At 37.9% G+C, this 14,520-nt stretch overlaps 1 protein-coding gene across 2 annotated transcripts; it reads right to left on the bottom strand.

The window, feature by feature from the left end:
* Positions 1-356: 356 nt before the first annotated feature.
* On the bottom strand, positions 357-4,102 carry LOC100306583 (uncharacterized). 2 transcript variants are annotated; one of them, XM_006580867.4, is made up of 6 exons: positions 3,953-4,102; positions 3,753-3,823; positions 2,861-3,046; positions 2,606-2,645; positions 735-813; positions 357-612 (listed from the first exon to the last, which is right to left on the bottom strand). In XM_006580867.4, exons 2-6 carry the CDS (start codon positions 3,753-3,755, stop codon positions 507-509), a joined length of 414 nt encoding a protein of 137 aa, XP_006580930.1. In that variant the 5' UTR covers positions 3,756-3,823; positions 3,953-4,102; the 3' UTR covers positions 357-506.
* Between the last annotated feature and the right edge of the window lie 10,418 nt (positions 4,103-14,520).

Here is a 14,520-nt window from a genome sequence, read left to right as displayed (position 1 = left end):
AAAATTTCAAGATTAACTTCAAAGTATTTTAGTGTCATTCTGTTTCTCAGTTTATAATAAATAAAAATACATATTTAACCTTTCCAATGCAATGCTAAAGGACTACCATATTTAAATTTCAAAAGCAATAAAATTTCAAGATTAACTTCAAAGGTAAATTATCTCTTTTTATCTCATTTATATAAAAAAAAAATGTGTCACTTAGTCCTTATTTCTATAAATGAGGAACCAAAAGCATAGATTTTTTTATTAAATACATTTTCATAAAATGAGACCAATTTTGAAGGACAAAACAAATTTTGTCCTATTTGGAATTACTAAGAATATATTTAACCCACATTGGTATAAAGCCAATCTAAATCTACTAGACCTTATTCACTAATTTGATTTAATATGATATAAAACCATTGCACTTATGCACACCAGTGGACGGACTCTATGTCACTGATGTAACTTGCTTTCTTTAATTCTTCATTTTACCAAAGAAAATAAAGTGCCATATTCTCTCAAGGCAATAAATTCAGTATTATACAAACAAGCACGTCATTAACCCTACATTTGATCAATCGTTTGAAAATGTTTCCTGAGCAATTGTGGATTTCATCATACCACCTGAAAAATTAATGGGACAGTACTCTTAGCTCAAAACATGGAAGTTTCAGTTAAGGTGTTAGAATAATATTATCAATGATTCCATGGGCAAGGTACCAGTAATTATTGGAGTATGGCTTTACCAATTCGCACCATCCGCATCCCGAGCTTGGTAGAAATCATTTGGCCGGACAATGTTGACCTCCTCAAACTCATTCTCATCTGGAAACAACAGAAGGATAACTCTTCATTATGTTGTTTCTGAAAAGCAAAAGTAAATAGCGCAGGCACATGCATAATAATTCCTTAACAGACAGTCATAATGAAAGTTACAGGAATATCTGCAACAACTAGAGAAGAAGAGAATATAAGCTACACGTAAATGCCAGCTGCATGTGATTGTGAAGATCACCTCAAAACTGGGAGAAAGGAAAAAGAGGGGGGCCGGGGGGTAGTTACTTTAGGATCAAAAGTTAAAAGGATCAATAAAATGGACACTCACAGGATCTTCATGAATATCTTCAAAAAAGATTTCCATTAGTTACCACTGAACCATATTAGATATCCCCAAAATATGTGAATCATCACTTTACAGTGACAATTTTAATTTCAGGAAGAATCTCAGTCCAATCAATCACTTGACAACTGCAGCTCAAGTTAACTTTTGGATTGAAAAGAACTATTTACTTCTTTGCCCCTTTGGCTTCCCCCAACCTTGGTAAACTCAATTAAAAGAACATGATATGTTTTAGCAAAATTTGAAACAAAAAGTTTTGACCTTGACAATAGCAGTGAAATCCAACTGAAACGATTTTTTTGAGGTAATAAACAAATAATGGATGCAATTCTAAGCGGTCATAACATGCTAATTACCTATAACAATTGGTTCTTTTTTTTTCATGTTGGGAATAAGAATACAGCAAAAACTGAGAGTTCAGTTCCTCTACTAAAATTGACAAGAACATTGTAATATGATTCCATAATAAAAGCAGCAAGAAGCTTGTAAGAAGAATGCATTTGATTAGTATTTATTTGGTAAGGGAGAACAATAAGATTATCCAAAAGGACAATAGGTCACTGGTGCCAGACCCTTGTACAGTAGATAAAGGGAAGCCAGTGCCAAATAAAAAGTCCCATGGAAGCCTTAAAACTAAAAGTAATGAACTATGGTGCAACAATTCACAATTCAACAAGAAAGTCTTTTCCCACTACATGAGGTCAGTTACATGGATTAAATGCCACCATAATGTTTTATTACAAATCATGTCCATGGAGAAGCCATTGACCTCTAAATTCTTCTTAATGGTTTAGCCTATAATTTTTTTCAGCCTCACTTTACCACATAGGACTACTTTCTACCCTCTTAAGTGGGGCTTCTACGGGTCTTCTGCATAGATGCCCAAACCACCTCAGGTTAGATTCTACCATTTTTTCTACAACAGATGCTATCTCAACTTTCTTTCTAATGCCTTCGTTTTAATCCTCTCAAAGAGCCAAGTTAGGACTGATGCACCTCTTGCTAAACTTACATTTCATATACTCCATCTAACTTTTACTTAAAAGTCATGTGCTTCCAAAGGTTGTCTCCACAATCCACATCTATTTCTCTATCACAATTCACAACATTAAACAAATTTAGAATAGTGGGATAAGGCTTGGTTGTACAATATAGATTTCAAATGACTCCTATTCTTGAATAACAGGAATGTGAATATTGTCTAGCTATAGAGTAAAAGAAACATTTTTTTATTTATTAAAGAACCCACTATGATTAGTTTCAAGATTCTATAAATTGAAAAACAAATGTATTTTTCAAAAGAAAAATACCAAATGGTTAGAATTGTAGATAAGTAAAGGAGTTAAGTGATTAAAATTACCAAATGCACATAACTCCTATGCATCCTTTGATGCACAACATAGACAACAAGCAATAGGACTCTGCACACAACCAGTGAAGGAAGAAAGGAAACTAAGTAAATAGGCAGCAAGGAAAAGGATAACATTAACCCATTACCTTTTCTCAAGGTCAGTGCAACAACAGCATCATTTTCAACCTGAACAGAAAAAATTAAAGGAAATTGTCAACACCTATAAGATGTAGCGCAGGTATAAGTTATAAGAGGAGCAAGTAGAACATTTTAGCCAGTTAGAGATTAAGAACTGGTATGTTAAAAGACCCAGGAATTATATAACAGATATAAATGCAAGCATTAAAAAAAAGTTCATGAAAAATGTACATCACATGAAGTGTGATGTTTTGCTACTTTACCCTTTGATCTGCCAGAGTCTTAGAGTCTTCTAATACTTCTCCTGTATCAGGTAAAATTAACCGTTGATTAATAGCTGGCTGATCAATAAGTTCTTGCAACTTCTGCTTTATGTCAAGAATTTTATCAGATGGCTTGCACCGAATGAAGTAGGTTGTCTTACTACGTTTAACACGAATGTACATATCCTGCCAATAAACGACAGTTTGGATTGAAATCACTCCAAATTGCTCATAATTCAACAGATATCCAAAAATAATTAGCTAACATATCCCCATCTATGCTATGAGCAAGATCAGCATCATAGCCCCAACAGCCTATCATAGCTTGGAGTATCCGTTTTATAATTGAACATGATACCATGTTAAAGCACACCAGGCAGAGGCCTCCAGAAATTGATAATGAAAGTGAAAGAAAACAGGGAATAACCTGTTCTTTTAGAAACACAAACCAAACTATCATATGGCAGCATGATCCAACCGCAGTAATTCAATGTGTAGCTTAAAGGAAACAAAAAAAAAAATCAAACAAGCTATAAACATCTTCATGATCTCCCAAGTCCTAAACATCACAATTCACAACTATATAAAATCCAATGAATTTCTCAAGCCTCAAGCACTAACACACTGTTAAAAGAGGGCAATTTGATGTACATGCATACATGATCTCCCCTATTTCCTTTCTCATGAAACCACGGCAAAAGCAACTGCTTTTATCAAATCCTTTTTTCTTTTATTATTTTTCACAGCCTATAGACACAAGCAGAGAAAAAACATTTTGTTCTTAACTTTCAGTTTGAAGCCATATTTCACTGTAAAATTCCATAGTAACCCTCCAAGTAGTTTCAACACAGAGAACAACAATTCGAACAGCACAGAAAATTTATTCACATACCATTTTATTACGCTTCCGGTGCTTCTCCTTGTCTTTGGTAACGAAATCTAAGGGTGCTGCAGTCCACGGAACTGAAGAAATTAAAAAAGAAAAAAGTGAAAACAACGCTTAATAGTGTGGTTTTCAGTATAATGGGGAACTTTGCGAAGACAATTATTGATTTGAAGCGTTTTGATTTGTTAAAAGGGGGATGAGAGTACCTGGGAATTGGTGAATTTTGTGTAGTGTCAGATTCGGAAGAAGGATTCTCACGCCTTCACTTTTTAACGCGCTTCGCTCGGTTTATTTTTCTATTCCAATAAATCACACTGAAGTTGAACATTCATCGCTTTTTCTCTTTCCATTTTTTTTTCTTTTTATTCACGATCTTTTATGTTCTTAATTAGGTTTAAGTATTTTTTCTGTAATTATTTTTTTTATTTTCGTCCTTATAATTGTTTTTAGGTTTTAATCCTTGTAATATGTATATGTTTTATTTTTTATTTTTAAAATACTTTGAATGGTAAAAAATATTTTAGATATCAAAAACTAAAATAAATATATTTTGTAAAAATTAAAAAAAAATGTAGCTATGAAAATAAAATTTATTTAAACCTTTTTAATTATATCCAATTGGTTTAGGTTCTTTATTTGTTTTAGACTTAATATATAATTTGATTTTTTTATTTTATTTAAAATACGTCCTTTAATTTTTTTTAGTATATAATTGAGTGATACAGGATATTTTTGTAAATAAATCACACTTTTGTAATAAGAGGGAATAAAGCATCAAGAGAGAGATTTAATTGTAATTAGTCAAGGGGTAGTTAGAATAACATACTTTTCCGACTAGGGAGTTGTTAGACAGTTGTTAGAGGGGTAGTTACCCATAAATAGAGGTTGACCCTCTTTGATTCAATTTTTTATTAGAAATTTTCTAAATAACACTCTTGTATCTCCATTTCCTTTCTAATAAGATTCGAATGTCATTTCGTCATTGACTTCCCTACTATTCTCCGTAATTATTTGAGTCTTCTCCTAGATTTACCTTAACAAGTGGTATCAGTCTATAACCTTCCAAGCATGACCAGCCATGGCGGATGCTACACAGAATCACATTCTCAAACATGAAATTGAAGATCTCATGGAAAATGGTCTCAGTTCCAAGATTGATGAAAGATTCATGGAGATGGCAACTTCGATGCAGCAAACTCTTCATAATTCCCTGACGCAGTCGTTAGCCTTGTCGATGTCGCAGCAAATGCAGGACCTTTTACACAACAAGAGTAATGGCACAAATCTTTCTCCAACGGGGGGAAACCCAATTCGAGGTGAGAGATCTTCTTATTCTTGTGGAACACGTCTAGCTAGAATTGATTTCCCGCATATTTCTGGTGATGGTGTTAAACAATGGTTAATTCAACGTGATACGTTCTTTTCTATTGATAACACACTTGAGGAGTTTAAGGTATGGTTGACGGTGGTACATTTCGAAGGGAAAGCCCTTCAATGTCATAACTCTTATGTGAAATCTGTAGGATTGCAAAACTTACCACCTTGGCCAGAATATACGAGAATTTTAATTGAAAGGTTTGGCGAAGTATGTGATGATCCTATGACCGAATTGATGCAATTGAGGCAGAAAGGATCGGTAGTGGAGTACCATGAAGCTTTTGATGCTATTGTAGCTCGTTTGGATCCGAGTGAGGAACATAGGCTGAGTTGCTTGTTTGAATATTTCAACCAAAATTTGTCCGATGTGCCTTCACATTAGCAAAAATGCATGAGGCAGCAACTATGCATGGTTCTGTTACAAAATCTTGGACTAAGCAATCTAAACCCGAGGCTTCTTCTAAGCCACCATTATTGCCTACACCTCCTAAGACTATTTCCAAGACGCAGGATACCCTCAAAACAAAACAACAAGCCTCTAAAACTTTAACCCCTGCGTATATGAGTGATAGAAAGGCAAAAGTGTTATGTTATTTCTGTGATGAATCCTTTACGCCTAAGCCTGGATTGAGTCATAAAACACTGAAACTGCATGTGATGGAAGTGGATGAGTTACAGGTGGGTGCAGAGAAAGAAGTTTTGCTTGAAAACTCAATGGGGTCCAGCTCTACAGATCCTCAAATTTTTGTCCATGCCCTCACGGGAATTGCCAATTTCCACACCATGCATGTGACAGGCTACTACCAAAAGAAGCCTCTCCATGTGTTGATTGACAGTGGGAGTACCCATAATTTTTTGGACATTGAGGTGGCCAAGAGATTGGTTGCAAAATTGATGCTTTTGATTCCCTGAGTGTGGTGGTTGCTGATGGTACAAAGTTAAACGTGTCTACAGTCGTTAGAGGATTCCGGTGGACAATTCAGCAAACCAAATTCACTTCTAATATGTTACTCATTCCATTAGGATGCTGCGATTTGGTCTTGGGAGTGGAGTGGCTGGTTTCCTTAGGTGATATTGTATGGGATTTTAATAAGTTGCAGATGGAGTTCTTTGTTAAGGGAAGGAGACATGTGTTGAGAGGGGCCTCTACTGGGTTGAAAACAGTTAAGAAGAAACAATTAGGGAAGGTTATGTCAACTGGTGTTCATTTGTCAATTTTGCAAGTATGTGATGGACAAAGAGGTCTTCTGAACTCACTTACTACTCAAGCTGCTGATAAAGAAGTCCCTCCTGTTGTTGGATGAGTTCTCTGATTTATTTCAGGAACCTAGTGGGTTACCTCCTAGCAGACCTGGTCATGACCATCAAATTCCACTAGTTCCAGGTGTTGGCCCTATCAGTTAGAGACCATACAGGTATGCTAAACAGTAGAAAGATGAGATTGATAAGTTGGTACAAGAATACTTAGCGACTGGTATAATTCAAAACAATAGTAGTCCCTTTGCAAGCCCAATAGTTTTGGTGGGTAAAAAGGATGGATCATGGAGGTTGTGTGTGGATTACAGGGATCTTAACAAGCATACAATTAAGAACAAGTTCCCAATTCCTTTAGTAGATGATCTATTGGATGAATTGGCTGGTTCTAGAATTTTCTCCAAAATCGATTTGAGGTCAGGATATAATCAAGTGGGAATGGATCCTGATGATGTGTATAAGACTGCTTTTATGACTCATGTTGGGCATTTTGAATACTTAGTGATGCCCTTTGGTCTCACTAGTGCACTTATAACATTTCAAGGGCTTATGAACTCAGTTTTTAAGGAGTTTTTGTTGGTGTTCTTTGATGACATTTTGGTTTATAGTTGTTCATTGGAGGACTATTTGTTTCATTTACACAAAGTTTTTGGTAACTATGAGGGTGAATTCCTTGTTTGCTAAGAGGATTAAGTGCTATTTTGGGGTTTCTAAGGTAGAGTATTGTCATACCCTAATTTTGTCTGGGGACAATTGTTTGTCAACATGCAGACCTTTCTTGACTAAATTGAGATGCTTAACACCCATTACTGCGTAATCCATAAAGTTTCGTAACGTTTCGGAAGGAAATAAGCCAAAAACACAAAATGGGGGTGAACTGATCAATTTAGGGAGGTGTACCTATCCCTGGGCCCATCTGGAATATTCTAGAGGGAGGTTACTTTGGGTGGATGCTACCTAGCTCGCCTGGGCGAGCTGGGCGGCAACCAGCTCCCTCATTTTTGCTATAAAATGGCGTGAGGGGTTGAGGAAAAAAGGTTCAACATCTTTGGCACTCAGAATTCACTTAAAATTAGTGAGGAGAATAAGAAAGAAGGAAGAAATCCAAGCCAAGACGCTTCCGTAACGCTTCCGTGGTCAATTCTGCTAACGTTCTTCGCCGTTCTTCGTCCATTCTTCATCGTTCGTCGATCTTCAACCGGTTAGATTTCAATTTTTGAAGCTTTGAATTCATTATGTTTCATCTTCATCTGACTTACTTTCGGTATTCTTTTTTCTTCGCTTTTAACGTGCTTTGACCGATCGTTTAAGCCATAACCACACTTAATGAATGATAAAATGAATTTCAACCGATCGTTTGTGTTGTAATCTCATTTAATCATCGTTAAAATAAAATTCAATAGATCGTTCACGTTGTAAGCTCGGTTAATAAAAAATAAGTAAGTTCTAACTGAACATCTTACTTTGAAAGTTCTCTTTTAAATGAGTTGAGAAATAACTAAGTGAAACTAAATCTAAAATCAACTCACAAAACCAACTTTGTCCGCGAAAAGGTCATTTGAAACCGTTCAAGGTCCAATGCCTTAAACAGTCCTCTTTGCTTTTACCGTTTAAAATAGACTGTTCAAAAGTATAAAATCAACACTCCGCATAACTTTACCGCTTTCTAAAGAACTACGTAGGTCTGAGTTCCTCATCGCAATTGAGGATACGCAGGAGCAAAAGCCCCGCTTTTGTCGACCTCAAAGATAAAAAAACATAAAAAGGAAAAATAAAAATAACTTAAAGTCATGATTTTGCACATTGGATTAAAGTTTGTCGTCCCTTGTGACGGACGTATGGAGTGCTAATACCTTCCCCGTGCGTAAAAACAACTCCCGAACCTCTCATACTTAAAGTTCGTAGACCCACACGTATCAATTTTTCTAACATTTTCCATAAATAAATGTTGGTGGCGACTCCATGCATTTTCCTCCCTTGGAAGACGCACCCGTGAGTCTCGCATCGCCCTCCACCGAAGGTTAGGTTGCGACAGTTAGCGACTCCACTGGGACTATTTTTAGAGAGTTAGGTCTTTTAAATCTTGTGCAATATCATGACTTTCCCTTTTGTCGATTTCCTTTTATTTCTCTTATGTTCTTGTATATAACTCTTGGATGCGTCAGTGTGTTTTTAATGTATGCATGAGGTAGATATTTATCCATTTGATGCACATAAACACCAACACTTTTTGCACACACGGTGAGTTGAAAAAGGGCCCAATACTCGGGTCCGTGGGAACATAGGAAGTGGAGGTGAATCTGTGATCATGCTAAGTCTTTGACTTGCTTAATGATAGTGAAACCTCATCTAGAGTTTTTCTCTTTGATGATATGTTGTTGCTGGTAGTCCCTACCGTCACAACGTTGATATCAAAGGGAATGATATCTCTAGAAACCAGTGAGAGAGATATAACTGCCTTGGGAATTATCACTAAAAGCCTTTTAGTTCCTCTCGTTTAGGTTCCTAAAATAGGGGCACAAGCGAACACGCTGCATGTTTTGTTTTCTTTAAACACTGCTATGCATATCCTCTAAATGTCATGAGCGTCTCTCATGTACGATTATGTGATGATATTACCATGCTTGTACATCCCCTTGTTGCGCTATAAACCATGCGCATTTTATGTCTGCATCCCGTCATCACGCACACATTGTATTTTTGGTCTTGTCATTTTGTCACGGGAAGCCGGAAGGTCCGTATCACCTTCTTAAGTGCATACATGGGGCACTGCGCCGCCAAATGTTGCAACTAAGAAGAGATAAATTTTTCGGGCTCTCGTGTCTGTAAAATACATTTGTGTCATGCACAGCATAAGCATCTCTTCATGCATCCATCCGATGATAGATGCCAAAGTATTGATTCACCGAACTTTTCAACCATAAACATGGGATCAAATCAAACACCTCTGCTCAAGTAAAGGTTCTATCAAGTCAAAATCAAGAGCTTAGAGGTCACTAGTTTATGAGAGTTGGGGCAATTGATGGGTCAACTTCAATGGCAAGCTTCCGCAAAGCCTATGGTAAGATTTGACACCTAGCTACAGTAGAAGTCTCCGTGGAAGCGATTGCATCCCTTACCTAGTATTATGACCAGCCCTTGAGATGCTTCACATTTGAGGATTTCCAGCTAGTGCCGACTGTGGAAGAGTTTGAAGAAATCCTGGGATGCCCACTAGGAGGAAGGAAGCCATATCTTTTCTTTGGGTTCTATCCCTCCATGGCTAGAGTTGCCAAGGTAGTGAAAATCTCGGCGCAAGAGTTGAACTAGGTAAAGCAAAACAGGAATGGGGTAGTTGGAGTACCAAGGAGGTGTTTGGAGGAAAAGGCCAAGGCATTGGCAAATCAAGGCGAATGGGCTTCTTTTATTGACATCTTGGCGCTTTTGATCTTCGTGGTTGTCCTTTCTCCAAATATGGAAGGGTTAGTGGACCTAGCAGCAATTGACGCTTTTCTCGCCTTTTACCATAGCAAGGAAAGCCCGGTCATCGCCATTTTGGCCGACATGTATGACACGTTCGACCAGAGATGCGAAAAGAGTGGCACAAGAGTTGTTTGTTCTACACCGTCTTTCTATGTGTGGCTGGTTTCGTACCTTTTTCACCAAGAAGGTAGGCCCGTCTTTCCGTTACAAGGTCACTGCTCGTGCGTCGAGAAAGGAAAGGCGAATTGGGACCAGCTCTTGGCTAGCATGGAGGGAGCATCCGTTAACTGGTTCCCTCGCTGGAAGGAAGGAAGAAACGTGATTCTTTCCTTGTGCGAAGGATTTCCAAATGTTCCCTTGATAGGAACAAGGGGTTGTATTAATTATAATCCCATCCTCGCCATAAGACAGCTTGGCTACCCCATGAGAGGAGCGCCATCAGAGGAAAGCATCACGCCTTTCATCGCACGGGGTTTCAGTGACCCCAACGTGAGGGTACTTCAAGGAGTTCGCAAGGCATGGGATGTGGTGCGAAGGAAGGACAAAAAGGTTAGGGGAAGTAGTAATGGGACCATCGGTGGCTATCAAAAATGGCTGAGAGTCCGGACACAAGGATTGGATTGGCTCCCAAAGCTAAGGGTTGCGAGAGATGAAGAGGCTGAAGCTCCAGAAGAAAGTGATGAGGTACAAGCCCTAAAGGCAGAGCATGAAAGAGCCTGAGCAGTCAAAGAGAAGTTCAAGTCAACAGCCATCAAAGTCTGAAGAGAGTACGATGAACTAGGCGACGTGAATATGGCCACCACCGAAGCCTTGGAACGAGAAACAAAGAGGGCCCGAAAGGAAGAACACGACCGAAACAAGTTTTGAGGGGCTTTATGGGGGCAGCAACAGTGAGCTGAAGCTCCGAAGAGACGAAAGGGGCTTTATGGGGGCAGCAACAGTGAGCTCAAGCTCTGAAGAGACGAAAGGGATCAGTCGCAGGTCGAAGGCATGATCTTGAAAGATGAGTTAAAGGCTTGCCTTAGGTCGAAAAGAAATTTGTCTCAACAGTTAAGCAAGACTGAAGGGAATATGTGGGCCGCCATCGATGAGTGCAAAAAGAAGCTAAACCTAGCGACGACTCACGAGCAAAGGCTAGAGGATGAGTACACCAAGATATCAGTGGAAAGGGAAGCAAGGGAAAGGGTAATCGACTCATTGCACATAGAGACAATGATGTGGATGGATAGATTCACCTTTACTTTGAATGGAAGTCAAGAGCTTTCCCAATTGCTAGCTAAGGCCAAAGCAATGACACACCTGTACTCGGCTCCTGAAGAAATTCACGGGCTCCTCAACAATTGCCATCACATGATTGATCTAATGGCTCACATAATTAGGAGCCGTTAAGGCAAGTGTATTGTCACTCTAATTTTGGCTAGTTAAAACCTTTTTGTTCTCTAATAAGATGAGGTTGGTTTAATTCCATGAGTTTACTTAAAAAAACCTGTGTGAATCCAATGCTTTGATAATTTATCTCTAGCATGCATACATGTTTGAATTCCTTGTCGCATACTCACTACATTTTGTTCCTCATCGAAGTAACACCATAACTAAGCGCGCTCTGAGGCACCCCTATCGAACCCGTTCTAAATCTAGGGCTATGGGTGATGTAGAGGAAGTGTAAGAACAGATGAAAGCCCACATATCGGCTCTGAAAGATCAAATGGTTTCCATGATGGAAGTTGCCATACCCTAATTTCGTCCGAGGACCATTGTTTGTCGGCATGCAACTTTCGTTTGACCACTTCAAAATGTTTAACACCCATCGCCGTGGAATCCATAAAGTTCTGGGATGTTTCGGAGGGAAACTGGCCAAAAACACAAAAATGGAGGGGGTGAACTTATCAAGCTAGGGGTGTAAATAGCAATTTTCAAATCTGGCCCCTTCCAGAATATTTTGGAAGCTAGGTTGCTTAAGGAGGAAGAAACCTAGCTCGCCTGGGCGAGCTGGGCGGCAACCTCCTCCCCCGTTTTGTTGAAAAATGTCTTCTGGGGCTTCCGTAATGCTTTCGTAAAATTCCCGTAACCCTAAATAAGCATATTTCACTTAATATGGGTGAGAAGCAAGAGAAAAAAAGAAAAAATCAAGTCCAATATGGTTCCGTAAGACTTCTATAACTTTTCCATAAATTACGAAAAAGGGGGGGGTTAACTTAGCAAAAAGGGGAGTGCCTGGGCGAGCTGGGCGGCAAGCACCACCTCCTTTTTTCTATAAATAGGCAGAGGGGGCTGTTCCAAAGGGTTCCTGACCCCTATGCTATGCATTTCAGTTGTTTTGGGTGAAAAAACGTGTTTCCGTGAAGAAAATCCAAGCCGAGGTGCCTCCGTAACACTTCCGAGACGTTTTTGTGGGTGATTCCGTGATGATTTTTCGTCGTTTTTCGCCGTTCTTCGTTCTTCAACCGGTAAGTGTTCGAATCCGAGGCTTTCAATTCATTTCTTGTTTGTTTGCTTTCATCTTCATCTCATTCACTTTCGGTTTTGTTTTTTCCGATTTAACGAGCTTTTAACCGTTTATTTAAGTCGTTCTCACCTAATAATTGATAAAAATGTATTTCAACTGATCATTTGTGTTGTAATCTCGGTTAATCACTGTTTAAATAAAATCCAACCGATCGTTAACGCTGTAACCTCGGTTAAATAAAAAAAAGGAATAATAATAATAATAAAATAATCAAAATATCTTGAAAAAAAAATCAAAATATCTTGAAAAAAAATAATAAAAAAAACAATCGGACGTTTTTTCTTTGAAAGTTTCCTTGAATGAATTGATTAATAACCAAAGTGAAACTAAGGCTAAAATCAACTCACAAACCAAGCTTTGTCCGCAAAAGTCACTTAAAACCGTTTTAAGGTCCAACGCTTTAAAATGGTCCTCTTTGCTTTTATCGGTTAATATGGACCATTCAAAAGTATAAAATCAACACATAACTTTACCGCTTTTGCAAGAACTATGTAGGTCTGAGTTCCTCATCACAAATCGAGGATACGTAGGAGCAAAAGCCCCGCTTTTATTGACATCCCTTTTCAAAAAAACATGAGATCATTAATGGTCCAATGCCTTAACGTTTCTCTTCTTTCACAACCAAGAGATTGTTAATGGTCCAATGCCTTAACATTTCTCTCCTTTTAAAATAATCAAAAGATCGTTTAATGGTCCAATGCCTTAAACGACTTTTGTTCGGTTAAAATCAATCTTGCGAAAAAAGATAAAAACAACATAACCAAATGTTTAGTTCTAAAAGAACTATGTAGGTTTGATTTCCTCATCGCAATTGTGGATACGTAGGAGCGAGGGAAACACCCTTGTCGACCACAAAAAGATAAAAAATACAAAAGACCCATAAAAAGCTAAAAAAAAACATAAAAAATGGAAAATACATAATTTTGAAGTCATGTCTTTGATCGAGGCCGTACCTGAATCAAATAAACATGAAAATGTAGTAACTAGGAAGTGATCCTAGGTCGTTTCCCAATGAGCAATGACAAACCAAATGTTCATAATATACTTGCGTAGTAATAGTAACGATTGGGGGGGGGGGGTTGTTTGTTTTGTGATTAAAGAGCAGAATAAGTAAACTGGAATATGAAACTACTAATATTAAAAACGAGTTGTTTCCTCTGATTCAGAAGCCATTCTCTTATCCTGGGTCATGGAGAATTTGTCCCTAACAGTTAACCACTTAATCCAATCCTATTTCAATTTACTAAGCGAAAATCAACTGAGGGTTGTCAATACGTGATTAGGCACCACATACACCAGTTAGCCCTTCGTCCATTAAGCATGAACACAAGTTAGGCTCAGAGGCAATTAATCGAACACGAAGCGTGCACTGATTAATGTTCACGAATTTGGGTTAACTGGTGAAAGGAAAACTGCCAGGAAACCACATTATAAACGAAACCTCAAAGAGAGCTGGGCTTCGTCCTCAAAAGGAAACAACACCAGAATATTTAGCCTTCCATAGATTCAAATAGAAAACGTAAATGAAACATGAAGCAGAAACGTAAACGAACAGAAATGTAAATGAACAGAAACGTAAATGGGACAGAAACGAAAATGAAAGTAGAAGAAGAAACAAGAACGAAATTGTAATTAGAAGCAGAAAAATGTAAAATTGCATTACGTGAACAGTAGCATCAAAGCAGAAAACGTAAAACCCTAAAACAAAAGCTCTGAATAATGAATAGCATAACAGAATAGCCTTGACCGAATCCCAAGGTTGCTATTTAAAAAGAGTCACTCAAAGTCACTGGGCCCTATTACAATACTCTGGCCCAAAACAAAATAAACATTGAACAACATAAAATAAAATTACGAAATTTCCTAATTAGAAATTAACTAAGGTAAGCGCTGCTTTATTTGTCCTCTTTAAGTCTACAACCAAAATCCGGATTAAGCCCAATGTTTCATTAATTCCTGAAATTAGATTAAAAACTTCAAATTAGCTAAATGAGCCCAAATAATAAAACTGCCTAATTAATTGACAATTAAGACCAATCAGTAATTAAAATGGTGCAAAAAGGGTTTAGAAAATAGAAGAAAATGATGGCACATCAAAACCCCCCATACTTAGCCTTTTGTACTCTTGGGCAAAATGAAACAAAGAACAAAATCCAAGGATATCAAAGAGAGACA

The sequence above is a fragment of the Glycine max genome, chromosome 6, assembly GCF_000004515.6.
Source record: "Glycine max cultivar Williams 82 chromosome 6, Glycine_max_v4.0, whole genome shotgun sequence".
In the NCBI taxonomy this organism is placed as follows: domain Eukaryota; kingdom Viridiplantae; phylum Streptophyta; class Magnoliopsida; order Fabales; family Fabaceae; genus Glycine; species Glycine max.
This window is presented reverse-complemented; position numbering and strand designations above follow the sequence as displayed.

Excerpts from the sequence above, each read along its gene's own strand:
- LOC100306583 (XM_006580867.4), bottom strand. Across the intron at positions 814-2,605 it reads TGCACTGACCTTGAGAAAAG|ATGAGAATGAGTTTGAGGAG; the intron begins GTAATGGGTTAA and ends TGTTGTTTCCAG. Across the intron at positions 613-734 it reads GATGCGGATGGTGCGAATTG|GTGGTATGATGAAATCCACA; the intron begins GTAAAGCCATAC and ends TTAATTTTTCAG.